Source organism: Gigantopelta aegis, chromosome 2 (genome assembly GCF_016097555.1).
Source record: "Gigantopelta aegis isolate Gae_Host chromosome 2, Gae_host_genome, whole genome shotgun sequence".
In the NCBI taxonomy this organism is placed as follows: Eukaryota; Metazoa; Mollusca; class Gastropoda; order Neomphalida; family Peltospiridae; genus Gigantopelta; species Gigantopelta aegis.
In genome coordinates this window covers 11,412,105-11,431,679 of record NC_054700.1, presented here as the reverse complement: position 1 = coordinate 11,431,679, position 19,575 = coordinate 11,412,105, and the positions used below count along the sequence as shown (strand labels likewise).

Here is a 19,575-nt window from a genome sequence, read left to right as displayed (position 1 = left end):
ACACACACACAGTATGAAATGTTTTAGTTGCCAAATGAAAACTGGTCACATGCGACCAAATTGGTCACAATGTACTAGGCTGCAATAAATGAAGAAAAAGCTCCAACCCCCCCCCCCATCTTCAATGAAACAAAATTTCTCACTATACTATAAATGCTGCTAACTAGTACATGTTAACAAAGGTGTGATCTAAAGAATATAACAGATTAAAAAAAAAATTATGCAAGTTACTCTGTCCATTTTATTACTATGAATCCATGAAAACGTGAATCCATCATAAATAACACATACAAAATTTATTCATATTATCATACACCAGAATTGTTTTTAATGAATGATGAAAGAAAAAATAAAGAAATGAGAGAAAGAAAGATGAAATATTAATGGTGTGTGTAATAATCACAAAAATTGAGTTTGTAAAGCTCGAGTAACAATGTTTTTCTTCTTGGTGCCACTGCTTACATAATGAATGATGCTTAAAACAGTTTTCTTTCATGTGGAAGTCGGCAACACAATTTTATTTTCCTGAGCACGGATTTGTCCCATAATTGCAATCAGCAAGTCCATGTAATTGTGTGAATTACACAGTAATCCACAAGTAAGGTCCTTCTGCCCAGTCAGTATCACAGAAATTTCACATACAGTAGGATGCTTTATCATGTGATGATATATTTCTCTTCAACGGCTTGTCACAGGGTCATGAATTGTTTGGAAGTTTCCGTCGAAACAGAAGAATATGTGGCTCTAAAAATTCAGAGAGAAAAAAACATTAATAGTGATAAAAATTACAATTCAAATGATAGCAGTGTGTGCATATAAATTTATTTTTTTGTGTGAATTACAACTATATACAAATTCAAGTATTAGATCCAAATCCATGTGACATATATAATGTGAATTACAACTACAGCAATAAGTACAATCTAATCCATTAAAGGGACATTCGTGAGTTTGCTGCATTGTAAGATGTTTCAGACTAATACAATATTTCTACGATTAAACATCAGGGCTAGAAATGAAAAAAAAAAAAAATCTACATGCACCAGGTGCATGCTGAAAAAAAAGTTACATGCACCATTAAAATAAGGTAAATCCTGTTAACAATGAGGAAAATACTGTTTTAATTACCTTGATTACAGTGTTGATTATCATTTAAATTAGCCTACGGAATTCGACGAGAAGTTGCGATTGAAATAATCACTGGCCGACTTCGAGTCAACTACGCGAATAACGCACCTGCACGTTCGCAATCATCTGATCAAGTGCCCATATCTGAGGTCGAAAATGTTCAAGGCAGTTATGGTACTTTGTATTGATCACAGATCTGGCGGAGTTCAATTTGTCAGTGACGACAACAACTGTGTTATGCGCGTGGATACCCCAAAGTCGGTCTCGACCATCTTCCCTAATACCGTTCACAGATATAACCGAGATATTGCCGGCAACTTTTGCAAATATATTTCACGGAAATGACCGAAAGGGCACCATTGTTGTAAGTAGGATTATGGGATACAAAATGGATGCGCCCATAAGATAAAAGTTATCGTTTTCATGTGGCGAACAGATTACGAAATGCATACGCAAAATTCAACAACTTGAGTGAATCTGGTAGACAACAGGATACTAGTATACGCAATACACAGTACTTGAAAAATATTAGCATGCACTGCGTGCACCCAGTTTTAAAAGTTACATGCACACACAAAAATCAGCATGCACCGGTGCATGTACTAACACTGCATTTTGAGCACTGAAATTGCATATTAAATGTATTTTCTTGTTTAGAATATCAGTGTCTGTATATCCAATGTGTTTCTGGTTGTCTTAATATTTGAAAGAAGCCCAAACTGGATATTATCTTCTAATAATTTCTGAAGTACGAATTTTTTTTAATTTTCTTTTTAGGAAATAAAATAAAATTTAACCTAGTACAAATATTTGAACAATCAGAAACACGTTTATTATCCAGCCACTAATATTTTATGTAGAAAAATACATTTGATATGTAATTACAATAGTTAAAAAGGTCTTTGTTAGTCGATAACATCTTAAAAAAATTTAGTTGTTTGTTCTGAATGCAGCGAGGTCTTTTTAGTGCTGTAATGACATTAACAGCTGATGAAGAGTTGTGGATATTCAGAAATGCATACCAAGTTAAATTTTAATTACTACCAGCAAAAAATAACTCTTCATCAGCTGTTTCACTGGTTTGGCATTAAAATATTTTTTAAGTCATTATGTTTGTATTTAATTTGAGTGTGATTATGTTGGGAACAACGTTTATTGCCTTGACTTTGGTACAATCTAAAGCACTGGGGAGCAATGCGCGAATGAAAATGATTGACCTCACAATTTTCATTAGCCTGCACTATGCTTACTTCAATAATGTCTGCAATTGGTGCAAAGTATCCTAAAAAATAAAATTTACAGACGTACTATCCATATCTTGATTGGTTCAACACCCCCCACCCCATCAATTAACTCACCAGGTTCATGTTTCATGTAGTGCACCCAACCGTGGCTTTGTTGAACTCCAAGGCTGCGCCACTCTGCTTCCGACATAAGGTGGGTCCTTGGTACCAATTTTGTTAAATCTTTCGGGAGCATAACATGTCTGCAATAAATAAATAACAAATATTATTAGATAACCAACAATGTCTTTCAATTTGCTTTTGCTTTATCTTGGATACATTTTGTTGTCACTTCATTGAAAAAATCTGTTTTAAAAAAAAGCAAAAAAATTATGCAGCATATGTATAAAATTTTGGATCTTTAAAATGCAAAAAAAATCATTAAAAATGAAACAGCCGTTTTCTGTCTAGTAACCAGATGGTGCCTACTTAGAACTATTTTTTTTAGGCCCAAATAACAAATTTAGGAGCCATTTTTTATATTATTACTGAATAGTGAAAGCACAAAATCTTTCTGAATAAATTATTGTAGTTGTTAACTTTAGTTCAGAGGAAACCCACCATATTTTCACATGTGCAGCAAGAAATATTTTATATGCATATTTGCTCAGACAGGAGGGCACATACCATAGCCCAAGTACCAAGTTCTGCGAAATCTGTGTCAAAAGACTCCCATTCTCTAAGGTTGACGACGGTCACTTTTCGCACGATAGTTTTGGCTACATACACAATAAACAAAACATATCCCACTGTAATTTTTTTAATCTGATATATTTGACAAAATTATTTTGTTTCATCTTTTAAACTTAATATTTTGTCCAGAATTATGAAAAATTAAAACATACCGACCTGTAAACAGTGTCGTCAGTACAGGGCTCAAGGTTAGGAATGCTGGTCAACTCGCCCCCAAAATGTTACCAACTTGCCCTAGTGTTTGGTCAACTGGCCCCAGTGGTTAGTCAACTCATTTCAATGTTTATGATTGTTACGATTTATTAAAAATGGACATCCACTACCTGGAACTTCGGTGTGTCGTTTTATTTGTTAATGTTACCATGAAACACCGCTATAATTACCATTTGTGGGTCTTATTGAAACTGTTCTAATACTGGGGTGATAATACTGGATTACCAATAAGATATTAATAATCAATGATTATTTGGTTCAGTTTGATCGAACATTTTATTTCCCCCTCCAAGACTGACATAAATATAATTGGTCAAATGAAGGTATATTGGCATTTAAAAAGGTAAATTATAATGAAGAGTTCACTGTCAAGCCTGTCTTTTGTGCATCTATTGATAGTTTATGTGAGTGAGACGGTTGTAAACAAGTGATACATTTTTCTCCTTTAGTTGTTCCAGTAAGCACCATTAATCCCAAATCAAGTGAGCCTAAAATTGACAATAATTGTTTTGTGCAGACATGTCAGTTCTAACTGAACATAGAAATGGGATTTGGGAGCAAGTTGACCAACCACATTGGCAAGTTAACAAAACTGTTTGGGGCAAATTGACCAACCCCTGGGGCAAGTTTGTTTTGAGGAGAGCTGACCATGTTGGTACTAAATATGACATCACGATTTGGCAAAGCACACACAATGATGTCACATAGTTTAAAGTGTTTATTTCTTTCTGGTTTCAGTGTTAAAATGGTAGTTTAATGCAATTCATTATAGACTTTTTTTTAAACATAACTTAAAGCAATACCCAGAACAATAAAGTAGTTTATGTCGTTTCTATATACATGGTCATGTAGCTGATGTAGGCTATACTGAAAATAAAGGCTTAAAAAACCCCAAATAGCTGGGGTAGTAAATAGAATAACAAGCTCAGTTCCAGTTATTAACCAGCTAAAGCTTGTGTCAAGTGAACGAAAACGCTTCAAAATTAAAAAAAAAAATTAATGTTTTTTTCACATTGTAGCATTTTTAGTATGCCAAGAATACCCAATAATTTACGCGAACGGGCGATTGGCATGCTTGATGCTGGCATGTCGACAGAAGACGTTGCAAGGCATGTTGGGAGTTCTAGTCGAGCGATACAAAATCTTCGCATAAGATTTCGAACGACAGGCAGCACCAACGACTTGCCACGTCGTGGACGTCCGCTGTATCATGAATACGCATTATCGCAATCGATTCCAGACTGCCACTGCTACTGCTGCTAACACACCTGGGCTTCATAATAACCGAATCAGTGGGCAAACTGTTTGTAATCATCTGCGGGAGAACGGTTAACATGCATGATGTCCTTACGTCGGATGCGTTTTAGCGCAACGTCATCGTCTAAATGGCGAACACCCAGAAATTATCTTCCCCTTAGAGGTCGCGTCGTCACTATACATCCAAGAGTCTCGCTTAAAACAGCTGTTCAGTAGTGTGATTTGAAGCTACTGGTCGTATAAAATTACTTGTCCACCTCTGTACGAACAGGAAAAGTGGTCATATATTTTCAGACAATGATGCATTGCACAAAGAATGTCTGGACTGCATAATGGATCTAGTATATGACAAAAAGAACAAAAAAAACAAAACAAAAAAACAACCCCAGTGAATCGCTGAAAAACCGAGGCATTTGTAGGTCATTGCCAAAAACCTATCCATTCTCGGTGTGTGGATTTAAAACAAAATTAATTATTAATATATTATTTGAATAAAATCTAGTTAAAATATTATATTTTCTTCCTTTTCTTTTATGTATGCTATGTGGACATTTGTTTATTTGTGTGTTTTGTTCACTGCTTTTTGGTGAGGGGGAGGGTTTAGGCGAGTTCGTCCTAACCCCCCCCCCCCCCCCCCCGGCATTGATCATGTTTGTTGTCGATGAATTTAATTAATTTATTTTTAATCAATAATTTCACAGACTAAAAGAAAAAATGTTTTAGAAACTACACGTTTTTTGTTCTTTTATGTACAGGGCCAGCGGAGTGTATTTGAAAGTGGGGATGGGGTGGGGGTACTTATAGTGTGCTGTTTATTAAAAGGTTGTGGTGTGTGTGAAAGAGAGAGAAAGAGAGAGACAGACAGACAGAGACAGAGACACAGAGAGAGTGTGTATACATGTATTTGAGGGCCCGAACCTGTTGGTGGGGGTTCGGAGGCATGGTCACCCAGAATAAGTTTAAATATCAGATGTTAACATAGAGCCTATGACATCTCCAGACTTTTGAGAACAGTAACAGGAAAAAAGAGGAGACCATGGCCCTATCGGCCCTCACCTCTTCCACACAATTTGAAGAAGAAAATAATAGTTTGAGACATGCAAATAGCATACATACAATATAAACAGAATAGTGAGATGTGGAGTGCCCACTGAGGTGTAAAAACAATTGTTTCTTGAAACCGTGCCTACCTAAAAAAAAAAAAAGGCTTACCCCGATTATTTTCCCCCAGATAAAAAGAGTACAGATGTAGTTGTTTTTTTTAGTTTTTTTTAGTTTAGACTGGCCCTACCTAATATTTTTTAGTCATGTTCCCAGAAATATTTTTGTTACAAGGCAGAATAAAATTTTCTTTTCTTAATTTGTTAAACTCTACATTTGATTATTCCTTTGTTAATCTATCTATAGGGGGCCTATTAGTTGGGTATCTCTTTTGTAAGCTGTAATATGTATGTAGGATGCATTTTCTTTTTATACTAAGCATATCTGAAATTACTGACAAAAACACTACCAAAGGATGCTGTGATGGTGGTGTAAACAAATAACTCTAATGAAAGTGAAAATGCTGAAATTAAAGTAATTGGTAGGAGTAGCCCGTGTGGTGGCCATGGGTTTACCTTCTTGGCATGGGTGTACATAGGATTTTGAAAAGGGGGGTTCCAAAATAGATTGCATAGATAGATATTGGGTATATTTCTATGTTGAGTTTTGAAAAGGGGGGGTTCCAAAATAGATTGCAGAGATATTGGGCATATATTTCTATGTTGAGTAAATATAATAATGTCAGATATTAAATTATAAAAAAAGCGATTTTGGGTGTGTGTGTGTGTGTGTGTGTGTGTGTTCGGTCGAACCCATCGAACCCCCCTATGTATGCCCATGCTTGGTGAGTCAGTATTTATGCCAAGTGTCAAAGCCATGGGTCAAAATTATGCAGGTTGTTTTTCTGAAACAGATGTTTAACACCAAATTTAAAATGTGCTGAGATTTAAAAAAAATTATTAATTTCTTTTCATTATTGAGAGACTGAGGAGCTTGTTTTGCAATGTGAGATTTGATTAAATACTTGAGGCATAACAGAACAAACTGTTTTGTTTTTGCTACTGACCCAAAAACAAACTAACCATAACAAAATACTTTCCAAATTATAATCTAGAATTTATTTACATAAATATCCTGAAACTGGAAATTTTAATATTTGTTCAAAAAATATTATTATTATTTTATTTTTTTTGAGAGGGCGAGGGGTATCTTTTTATTCTTTGTCTTATTATTAGAAAATTTGTTTCTAATTTTCATTATTATTCATACTTACCTAGTGCTAGCACAACAAATATGCTATTCAACCTGAGTCATACCTACACACTGCAGAATTCTCTCCCTTGCCGGATATGCGCAATGCTATCCTTGCACGGGCTACCTGTAACTTCATTCTCGGTTCAAAGTCCACCCACCGAGGGAAAGCCTCATAGGGGTGGGTGGGAGGTATAGTTTGTTGTGCTAGCACTAGGTAAGTATGAATAATAATGAAAATTAGAAACAAATTTTCTAATAGTCTTATTCAACTTACTGTGCTAGCACAACAAATATGCTATAACGGACGTGCAATGACACCGTTAGAGCACGTGAATTCAACATTAATGGGAGGAGGTAAGAAAATAGAGGACTTACCCGTACCCAAAAAGCTCCTTTGAAGTAATGACATGGAGATAGGACGAACCACGACATACGGTAACAAGGAGTCAAAAAACTTTTGGGAATAAAAAGGGGCTTCCCAAAAGAAAAACTCATCCCCATGAAAGGGAGGAAAAACATCTCCCCAGGGAGAGGAAATGGTAGACAACACTACAAAAAACCCCATCCCTCAGAAAAGGGTGGAGTGTTAAACATGTCCGAAGCGTGAATCGATGGCAGTCGGACGGAAAAGAGGTCGACCCCTTTCCGTTGCCCTGCGCACAGACACGACGTGTTGAGCCGCAATGACTGTCTGGATCCTACGCGTACCGTCAGGACCAACCGCCATATCCCGGAAATAGAAACGGTCAAAAGTGTGCCGTCCTTTCCAAACCCCTGCATTCATGACCTTTATAATATCTAAAGAGTCATGAAAATTCAGGGAAGCAGAAATGGCTCGGATCTCATGTGGTTTAACAGAGAAATTCCGTAACACATGATCACCCGCCATCTCATATGCTAGCTTGATGGTAGCTGCTATCCATCGAGACAAAGCATTTTTTGTGACATCACCCGGCCTAATGGTATAAGAAATAAACAATCTCTTTTTACCCTGCCGCCGGTTTTTCGTACGCTGCAAATAATACTTCAATGCTCTCACCGGGCAAAGAAGTCTATCCGAGTTATCAGATGACAGTGTACGAGATAAACTGTGAATGACAGTAGGTGGAAACTCTTCCCCTGGAGACTGGTTTTTAGCAACAAAGATAGGGTCGGTACGTAAAGTGACAGACCCGTCCGAATTGTAATCAACCAAATCATGCAAAAAAGCATGTATCTCACTGATCCGACGACAAGCTGCCAGTGAAACCAGAAACAGAGTCTTCCATGTCAAGGCACGAAGACTAGCAAACCTCAACGGCTCATAAGGCGCACCCTTAAGAGCATGCAACACCAGAAAGACATTCCATTTCGGAATAATGGAAGGTCGTTCAACCGTGGATTGTAATGATTTAAGTAAATCATGCAACACCAAGTTGGTAGAAAAGTCACGACATCCACACTGTTTAAGAGTAGTGAAAATCGCAGCTCTGTGACTTTTCACTGTCGTGACTTTAAGTTTCCTTTCTTGGACCAACGCCAGAAAGTACTCCGCTAAATCGTTGACAGTAGGCGATAAGGGATCGAAATCCCGTGCGTTCGCCCAACGAACCCACATACGCCAGTGACACTGATAAACCGACTCGGTAGAATTGCGCTTTGCTGAAGAGACGAGATGCGCAATTCTTGTCGAAAAACCTCTGCGTCGCAAGGAAGCCCTGATAACCTCCACGCGTGAAACCGGAAGACCTCCGGCTTCGGATGCCACACCGTCTGACTCAGTCGCTGGCTGAGTAGATCGGACAACACTGGTAATCGGAATGGGACTGCCACTAACAGTGACAGGAGCTGTGGAAACCAGGGCTGCGCCACCCACAGAGGAGCTATCAACGTCACGTGACAAGGTTCTTGGACCACTTTGGTCAACACCTTGCCGAGTAAGACAGGAGGAGGGAAGGCATAAAAATCCAGTCCCGTCCAATCCATACTTAACGCGTCGTACTCCAACGCCAATGTGTCCGGTACCGGGGACACGAACACCGGCAATTGGTTGTTCAACCGTGTGGCAAACATGTCCACCTGTGGACTGCCCCACACCCGAAGAACCGCTGCGACCACCCCTTTGTTCAACATCCACTCCGTCTGAACAGGGGTATGTCGACTGAGGGCATCTGCTAACACATTCACCGATGAAGGAATGTGTTTCGCCCACAGAGTGGTCCCTAGTTGGTCGCAGAATTCCAAAATCGCAAGAGCTTTGCGACCCAAAGTCTCCGATTTGGTTCCACCCCAACGATTGAGATATGCCACTACCGACGTATTGTCGCATCTCTACAGAATTCGACGGTGTCGAAGAACACACCGGAAATGAAGACAGGCACGATGCACTGCCTCCATCTCCAAACAGTTGATATGAAGCTTCCTCTCGGAGAGATTCCATACCCCTGAAATGTGTTGATCCAACAGATGCGCCCCGTACCCGTGCAGCGACGCATCCGTGAACAGGATCAGATCCGGAGCAGGGGGGTGCAACGGAACCGATAGGGACATGCACTTGTCCGACAGGCACTCCTGTATCGGATGAGTGAACCATGGGCCCAGAGGCACTATCGTGTCCCAATTGTGACCGTCCCACCGTGGGGACAAATGCCACTGGAGTGGTCGTTTGAATCGTCTGAACCGCACGATCAATGAGGCCAGAGATTCGAGGTGGCCCAACACCACGTGGAGAGATCGTACCGTAGTACTTTGCTCCCCCATCAAACGTCGCGCCGACGTTTGGAAATTGTGGATACGCGCATCGGTGGGACGAACCGACGCTACCACAAGATCGAAGACCACTCCGAGATATGTGAAAATCTGAGCCGGCGTTAACTCCGATTTCACCCAATTGGGAATAAAACCCAATTGGAGGATCGTGTCCAAAACCAACCCGACATTGGTCTGACACTCCTGTTGCGACGAAGCTGGGATCAACCAATCGTCCAGATAGGTATGCATTCGAACCCCTAACAAATGAACATGACCTACCACCGCTTTTACCACACGTGTAAAAGCATGGGGACTCGTCGCCAAACCGAACGGAAGCACACGAAACTCGTACGCTTTCCCGTCGAACAGGAAGCGCAGAAACTTCCAAAACGCCTTGTGCACCGGGACATGGAGGTATGCGTCTTTCAGATCGATCGACACAGCCCACTCCCCAATTTGAAGCAGGTTCCGGACCGAATGAACCGTTTCCATTTTCATGGAAGGAACATCGACGTAGACGTTCAGTGGCTTCAAATTTAGGATTGGTCTCCATTCCCCATTTTTCTTCCGGGCGAAGAAAAGATGAGAATAAAATCCCGGAGTGTCCAGACTGACTCTCTGGATGGCCCCTTTGTCGAGAAACTCGGCAATCATACTCTCCACTAAAAACGCGCCGATCCGCGGACGGTAACGGCGGCATTCTCGGAGTGGAAGTAAGAGGGGGGCTCGAAGAAAAGGGTATTTTGTAACCGTGTCGAACGACCGACAGAACCCAGGGGTCGAGACCAGGCAGCTTGCACCAATTTCGAAGGAAATGGCGGAGCCTGCCCCCCACGGGTATGTTTGCTAACGGTACCTCCGAAAGCAACTGCCGATCGTTCACGTACCCTCACCCCAACCGCTTACCACCCGTAGGCGGAACGCCTTTGGTGGACTGAGAACGGAACGCAGTACGACGTTTGCGTCCTCGCTTAGCGGAAGACGGGTTGTTACCTGGTTGCCTCCTAGTGTCAGGAACCCTAGGGATCTCAGCCGACTGTAAAAAAGCAGCCTTTTTTACAGGAGGAGGCTTGAACCCCGAAAACGTGGACCGACGTTTACCAGAGGTTGAGGGTCGAGTGTTCGGGACTGGTCGCGACAAATCCTTGTCTAGGACAATATTAAAATCGGGACCGAAAAGTAAATTTTCCCGTACCGAACGTGTACGAAAAAACGTCTTCGCAACGTTTGACGCACTCAAACCCGCCAGGTAATGGTCACGCCGTAACAAAAGACTGTTCGCAAACAATCGGCCAGATAACTGAGCGATATGCTTAGAGGCTTTTGACGCAGCCTCCAAACAGCCTTTCGCCATCGCGGGAAGGCTCTCGACAGCCTTATCCAAGCCAAATAGGAACGTACCTAAATGGTTATTAACCTGGAACATCGACTTAGCCAGCCGTTCGAACGATTCCAGATCCGCGATTGGCAATGACACATGCGGCGATGGGGAACAAGCGGCTCGGACACTAGCGGGAACGACCGCCGGATGTTCGAGAAAATCCGCCCCCAACGTCTCATAGGAGTCGGCACGAAAAATGCGCGCTCCCGTTAGGATTTTCCCCGTAGGCAGTGCCGTTGGGTACTCATCAACACCCACTCCCAGGATACGATCACTGCCAGTGATCAACACATCAATGTCACAAAGTGAACTGTGCGCCTCCTGTGCAAGTGGTAAACCCGACTCCTCACGAGGAGTGACCAAATTCAAAGAACGGTTCCCGAAGGAGACACCCTTGAATGTAGGCTGGGCCTCAACCTGAGGTATAGCGTCCCCGCATACCTGTCGGACCTGGTCCCTGACAAAAGCCAGAACCGCCGGATAATCGCACTCCTCCTCTACTTCCGAACCGAAGTGAGAGAGAGCTGGGTCAGCGACAGAATCCGGTCCAACCGACGCTCCCTCTGAAGCCAGGTCACTGTCCACTGGATCCCGAAGATCGATATGGACTCCTCCCCCTAATCGAGACGCCCCTGGGGCAGCGTCTCCCGAGACGGAAACAATAGGAACCGAACGACAATCCCTAACTGCATCGTCAAACTGCTGTCGAGACGCAGTTTCTGCTGGTTTTGGCGGAAAACCAGGGGGGGGGGGGGGGGGGGGAAATGGGAGCCGCATCCGTCGGTCCCGTCTGCGAAAGCAATGATCCCAACTGAGGCGAAGCGTTCAAAAATTCCACAAAACTCCGAAACAACGTTTCCTGAAAGCCTAACGGTCGTTCCTGCGCCAAGTGCGGAACGGTCGGAGTTTGCGGCCACAGAGTACCCCCAACCGAGGGGTATCTGCGCGAACCTCGTCCTCTATCGAGTAAAGTCGAAGAGGTAGGGACCAAAGACGGTGCAAACTGTGAGGAGATGTCCGTTGCTACCGAAGTCACCGGACCCTTGGGGTAAACATATGCAAACGGAGGACCCAAACGGGATGAGTCCTCCACCCAACGGTAAACATCGGTCGGGATGCCATCAGAGACGGATCCCGGCATCGGAACAACTGGCTCAGTTCGAAGCAAACTGGCAGAACTCTCCTCGGGCCTTGAGAATGCTGAGGTGCCGAAGCGACTGTCAGCAATCGAAGGCAAAGTCGGGGCCACCTGCTCTGCGGACGAAGCAGTGGACCTATGCACAACGGAGTGCATGTGCTCGGTAACCGATGAAGTCGTCAAAACCGGTGCCGCGACGACTCCACCCTGCCCCCCTTCTGTTTGTAAAGGTAACCATAACGACGATGGCGACGCCCGCGACGAAGCCACACAAACAGAAGAAGGCGCCGTCACTAACGAAGACGGCTCACGTACCACGGTCACAATAGGAGCCCGGGGGGGGGGGGGGGGGGGGGCGCTCCCGAAGTATCTGTAACTGTACTCGTAACACGGACCGAAGAAGAAACACCCTTGTGTTTCCCCCCTTTCCGGACACTTTTAGAAGTGTCTACAGACTTATGGGACCTACCCACTAAGTCCGACTTGCCGACTACTGCCGAAGCAGACGACAAGATTTTGCTGGTACCCGAAACCTGAGTCTGCGAACCGAACCGAACCCACTGGTCAGGAGACCACGTGGCGCAGATCTCACACTGACGGTCTTGAGAACAAGACCGACAGTCCGGACACAACACGTGTGTGTCTTTACGTCGTAAAAGAAATGGACAACCATCTCGCGCACAAACTTTCCGTGCGCTAGCTGTCAACGAACTCGCGTCGGACATGGTAAATTCAACACAGAATTCCCAACTACCAACCGTATGTCAAGTTCAACCAAAAAAACAAACACAAAATTACAAGTAAAGAAAACTTTTTGCCAAAGCTTAACAGGTGTTAACAGGTGGACTGCAGAATTGAGAATGAAGTTACAGGTAGCCCGTGCAAGGATAGCATTGCGCATATCCGGCAAGGGAGAGAATTCTGCAGTGTGTAGGTATGACTCAGGTTGAATAGCATATTTGTTGTGCTAGCACAGTAAGTTGAATAAGACTATTATGCATGTAATGAATCTCTTGAAATTAACGTAATTAGTGTTAATTGGTGTTGTACCTATATTCACTTTAAACTATTAGTAAACCATAAGTGTACTTTTATATATATAGTCATAATTATTTCTTGCTGCATCTGGTTTTAGAAATCCACATTTGTAAAATAGCAGTATTTTGTTTCTTTAATTTATAATTTATTACTCTTGCAGCCTTTGGAGAGAAAAAATTGTATAATGTTATAAGCAGTTTTCAATTGCTGTTAATTTCATTATCAGTGGAAATGATGAAGTCATGAATTTTCTTGGTAAATAAGTGTATGAACCATGATAAAGATTATTTACATTGGACTTTTCTTAATATAAGTACTGAAAAGTATAAAATTTAGATACCGGTAGGTCAAATAGATTTATGTTAAAACAGGCTCAATGAAATCAGATTTTCTATCAGATTATGTCATTTTGTACACACAAATTAAATTATTTACATTAACAAATTATAAATATTGAAAAACAATACCACTATCATTTCTAATTTCATGTAAATGTGTATGAAAAAGCATCGTTATATTTCTACTTACATGTGGGAAAAAAAAAAAATTAAGAAAAAAACAACTATATATTTAATATTTTAAATTTTCTATTTATTTTTCATCATTTATTACATGTACACATATAAAAAAAAAATTTTTTTTTTTTTTACATTTAATATATATATATTGTTTTTTTGTGGGTTTTTTTCATTGAAATAATTTATTAAAAATAATAGTTGACAAATTTGGTTGAATTTACTCTACTCTGCAAACGAATAATTTGTGGTTTTAAACACGTACATCTTCATATTAAATCACGATAACAAACATTGAATAGTAAATGAATGAATGAATGTTTAACGACACCCTAGCACGAAAAATACATCGGCTACTGGGTGTCAAACTATGGTAAACAAATAACATTGAATAGAACCCAGAAGTAAACAGCGAAGTAGGGAACGTGGCGTTTTACAAATTAAAACTTTATTAAATGCTGTTACCGGTTTTTTTATTGCAAACACTCAAGTATTATCAGTCAAATATGTACACATTTAATGGTTTTGGCATGGTGGATATATGATAGAAAGTTGTAAGAATGGTAGGGAGTAGCCTACATGGTTGGGGAAAACCCACGATTTAGCTGGACATTTTGTTCTTTTTTTTCTTTTCTTTTTGACTACCAACTACGGAATTTCGTAGATTTTTATTATTTACTTTAATTTTTAGCCGTTCTAAACTTTAGTCACATACATGCTCACAATTAGGTCGGGAATAATAGAGTGGATATACCGATCGGTGCTTTACGACAATACAAATTTAAAAAAAGGAATGGTGTATAGTGCACGAGCGCCACCTGTCGGAAAGTCTGATTGTTCGCCATTGTCTTAATTGGGCACGTGTACACTCGTTGGATACGGCGATGCTGGAATACCGTTATTTTCTTTACAACAGGGTGCGCGTCTACTGTAGGAGAAACGAACGCTATGCTGACTGTTGTGTTCTTGAACGAGATCGTTTCGGGGGTGGGGGTTGTGTCATGGTCTGGGCAGCCATTGCCCATGGTTATCGCCCACCACTAGTCGTCATTGACGGCAATTTAAATGCTCAACGTTACCGCGATAACATTTTCGCTCATCACGTCATTCCTGTTCCATAACAATGCCAAAATCTCGATTTTTCAGCATGACAATGCCACCTCTCATACAGCTAGAGACACTGTAAATTTTCTTAGGACAAATAACATTGATTTCATTGATGACTGGCCCACTAAATGTCCTTATCTCAACCCCATCGAGCATGTCTGGGATAGTCTGGACAGACGATTGAGGCGTCGTCCCAACCCACCCGCTAACGTCTACGAACTTCGTCAAGTGCTCATTCAGGAATGGAACAATATTCCACAGGCAGAAATCAACACTTTAGTCAATTCTATGCATCTGCGATGCACTGCAGTGGTCAATTCAAGAGGTGGTCATACCAGTTATTAAGTGGGTGTTTTTATTTTTAACCCCTACCAACACTTGGTCAAAATTTCTCCCAGTTTCCGTTAACCCATGGCCATGATTTTTGCACCAAACGATGCATCATGGAACACTCTTTAAACACATATATAACAATTATTCCCTCAGTTTGTTTTCATTGATATGTTCGAGCAAAGTTAGCGGAAGTTTCTTATTTTGTTCAGTATTTAAAAATTACAAAAACCCATAAAAATAACAGCCTACTTACCAAATCAAATATGAATTTTATTTTATGTATTTATAAAACAGGTAAGTGAATATATGTGAGTAAAAATTATAAACTTGTACTCCCTCAACATGTCTTTTACATAAATCAAAAATTAATCCAGTAGTCTAAAGGTTAAACTGAAGGCAACACTTGCTCAGCTTGCTGTGCCAGGGGATCAAAAATCCCATCACCCGACGCCCGTGCCAAGTGGAATTTTCATGTCGGGCAAGTAATTATTATGTTAACTGAATATGCCCGTTGACAAGTGACTAATGTCACAACTAAAACCTATTTTCATTTTGTTACAAATCTCGGTAAATCCTTTTGAAAGAGTTACGATCATTCGAGCATTGACATAGCTCTAAGGAGAACTAACCCTAAATGCTGGAACGATCGGAACTCTTGCCAATGCATTAACACACCAAAACGGAAATTGTGTTAAAAAGTTTGATACCAACTTAAAGAGTTATTCCACTTTTACTATGGACTGAGATCGGTAATTTCCGCCACTGAATGTTTGTACTTGTAAGTAATCGTTTCGATGATCTTCAAACTTGGAAATAGCGTCCAATACACTTTACAGCTTATATAAAAATAAAGTATACATGCCTTGCGGGGGACAATATTTCGAAATCTGAGGTAACCGGAAGTCGGTTCACATGGTTTTTACTTAGGTAACCAATTGTTCGGTTACGTGAATTATATTTGCGTAACCTGTGGATTACCTGATCGGTTACCTCAAAGTTACGTTGAAATTATATTTTAAATACATAATTTTTAGCTCAAACATAAAGTTAAAACAGAATACAAAAGAAAATGTGTTATAAAACAGTTTCTTTAATGCTTGCAAATCGAAAGAACTGACTTGTAGATATTTCTTTTGTTTTCGTACGATCGTAGCATTGTAGATTTATTATTATTATTATGATTCAACATTTGCCATCGGGATCGCAAAAAGTAATTTTTAGTTGCCCGAATCTAAAAACCACTGTCCTGTAAATCTACGTTGGTGTAAAATGAACGTCTAAGGTGAAGTTAAGATTTAATTAGCCCTATGTCATAATCGTAAAAGTTAGATTTCATTAGCTCTACGCCATAAATGTGATGCCCTCTAAGCATACATGAGTATATTCATGATTTGTTTCTGCGTTATTAATATTGTTTTTAACAAATAAATAAATAATGTTCAATACATTAAACATACAAGGCTGCAATCGATGTAATGACACCCCCATCGTAAGAAGCTACGTGATAATCGTGTTTTGGGATTGAGTGTGTTACAATATACTCACAATAATGACACATGAGCCAAAATCCTAAGAGATTTTGAACCAATATGCCAGCCATAAAAAAAATGGCTCATTTGGAATAGGTTCTCGCCGCATCCAGGGCCATACAACAAGTGGTCACTAGGACATATATTGACACAATAATTATATTTAAATGAACAAGTGGACCTTACCAAACAAATGACAAAGTTTAAATCAACAAATGGACACTATTTAAAACGTACGTTTAAAGGGACAGACCCTAGTTTCAATCCGTGAAAATTAACACTAAGTTTAGTTAATCTACAAACCTGTAACACATTTGGATAAATTTACAATTGAGTGAAACATGAGTCTGACTTTGAAATACCCTCTAAAAATAGATTAAAACTCTACTCCATAACTATTAGGCTACTTCTCAGACGCACGTGCGTTTTTAAAACATGAGAAATGCATTTTGTGATATTAAAAACACCAGAATGACCAAAAAGACTTCAAATGTACGGAAATTGATAATCTAAACAATAAAATCTAAGTATAGTATGATTTCAGTTATCAAAAACAGCTATAATAGTCAAAAATATGTCTCAGTGTTTAAAAACACGTAGAGAAGACACAAAAGTACAATAAACTGTGGATACAACTGAACAGACATTTAAATTTAGTACTTCATGGGTAAGTGTTGTAACCTATTGCCAAAATTCTTTATTTGTGCAATTAAACCAATTGCTTTCAAGATGTTACATTATTGAGGGAAGAACTTTCCTTTGGTAGGCATGTGAGAAAAAAATTTCATATTCAGTTGATTGCAGTGCAATTGGTATCATTGGAAAGAGCTAGAAAAGACATTTAAAATGATCTTTGAATTGTGATGATAGGATAAATATTGAGGGTGCTATGGTATTTTGAAGTCGCCTAATTTAGGGTGGTTTTCGTCAATGGATTTACATGTAAAACAAAGAAACACTGACCATTTTCTTTAAAAATGTGCTTCAAAATGCCATTCCCACCACTAAGAGATGGGTTATTGCCTCTTAAAATCATCTTATCACAATATCAGTCATTTTAATTCACTAATAATTAATTACCTACCTAATTACCCGGTAAATAGAGGTAGTCCAATTCTGAAAAATGCCCATAACTTCCTTAATATTTGGAATATTTCAACAAAACCTGCACCAGCAGACAGCTATCAAAAAGTTCTATCAGATGGGTCTATTCTCACTTGAACAATAACATTACTGAATTACTGAGCATAGCAATGCATGCAAAAAAAAAACATTAAGGAAATAATTCCAATAAAAATTAAAATGTGCATCAAGTGAGTACAGGATCCAGCAATTTTTCCCAAATTGAAATAATGGCGAAACTTTAGAGACTTACCACAAAAATATTAAAACGAACATCAAAACTGATGAAAATAAACCATATGTAGAAAATAAACACTGAGCACATGGCTAATTTCAATGTAAACAGCAGTCTGGACCAATCAGGTGGCAGCATTTGGGTCATATGACCTAATTTCGGGTCGCATGCACACTTTTAGAACAAAACATGCCAGACAAAATCATTAACCATCGGCATTATTAAATCCCAAATTTCAATGAAATGCATATCAAAGTCATCTTTGCTCGTTAATAAACTATTCTGATTACAATTTGAAGAATTCCAATGAGATTAACCATCATTATTTTGAGGTTGATTATCAAAGGTTTGTTGACAAAACTGCCCATCAACGGCTTGGACACCCGATCCTGCTGCTGGTATAAATCAGTGGCTGTATGTAGGATTGTCTTGAAAATCCACATAAAGGTAGAAAAGAACACATACTATTACTACAGGTCTATATAAGTTTGAAAAGAGTCTTTACTCGCTTTTCGGTAAATCGGAGGCATTTTTTATTGGTTATGTATACCAAACTTTTAACAGACGATTTGTGAAACTTCTAGGAATCTTATGGAAATAAATTGAAGACGAGGCAACTGCTGAAAATGTAAATTACGTCATCAGCATAAGTGTAGATTTTCAACCTTGCGCCCACGACCCAGAAAATGCACTTGAAAGTACAGCATTTCCACGGAAAAATATCCGCCCGGTCCCCCCTTCCCCTAACCCTAACCCTAACCCTAACCCCAGCCATAATCCCAACCCTAACCCTCAACCCTAACTAAAAATAATAATGGAGGGGACCGGGTGGATATTATACCCCGATTCTCACATACCTACCTTTGGCACTGTCACTAACGCTAACCCTATTCATGATAAGTATTTACTATTTATAATGTTCTTTAATAAATTTATACACGTGTGACAGTGCCCCAAAGGAAAGTCCTACCGTGGCGAGTACATTTTTTAAATCACCGATCCCATGGCTAGTGGATTTTATAAAAATTCTAGAAGCCCTATTCCGCCTATTCCCTCCTCGTGGTACTGAATGTCCATGTAATACAGCCCTCGAACACAGATTCGTTGGTTATGCTCATCGAAACTAATTTCGAATTCTAAAGAAAACATGTTTCTACATGTTTAATTTTATCAATCGTTGTAAATCTACATTATACCCAACACTTACCTATACTCATATGCATTGTCTGTGTATTTATCAGAATAATATATCTGTTTAACAGAAGACATTCTTTATTTTTTTAGTTTGTTATTAACTTAAAACACAGAAAACACTTTACGAAAGACCAAACATTCAACCATTCCAACATTCAAAGTGACATAGAGAGCTCGCTAACCAATGGTGATCCCTGATTGGTCCATTAAGCACATAATAACAGTTTGATTGGTTAAAATTGTTTGGCTAAAGTCATAGACTGGTATCTATATAAAAATAATCAGTCTAATTGAATAAAAAAACCCCTAATTTTAAAGTTGCAGTCTCGGGTATAATTTTAATGTTTTAATCATTTAGAATTATTACTGGCGTGTCTAAGGGGG

General features: G+C 39.7%; 1 protein-coding gene across 1 annotated transcript; it reads right to left on the bottom strand.

The window, feature by feature from the left end:
• Positions 1-223: 223 nt before the first annotated feature.
• LOC121381158 (cyclin-dependent kinases regulatory subunit-like) lies at positions 224-19,372 on the bottom strand. Its single transcript, XM_041510335.1, has 3 exons — positions 19,205-19,372; positions 2,487-2,614; positions 224-744 (listed from the first exon to the last, which is right to left on the bottom strand). The coding sequence occupies exons 1-3, from the start codon at positions 19,264-19,266 to the stop codon at positions 698-700; spliced, it is 237 nt and encodes a 78-aa protein (XP_041366269.1). The 5' UTR covers positions 19,267-19,372; the 3' UTR covers positions 224-697.
• Positions 19,373-19,575: the final 203 nt, after the last annotated feature.

Coding starts and splice junctions, on each gene's coding strand:
- LOC121381158 (XM_041510335.1), bottom strand. CDS start 19,266: ATGTCTTCTGTTAAACAGATATATTATTCTGATAAATACACAGACAAT. Junction 2,615..19,204: donor GACAATGCATATGAGTATAG/GTAAGTGTTGGG, acceptor TATTTATTGCAG/ACATGTTATGCTCCCGAAAG. Junction 745..2,486: donor CTACATGAAACATGAACCTG/GTGAGTTAATTG, acceptor CTGAATTTTTAG/AGCCACATATTCTTCTGTTT.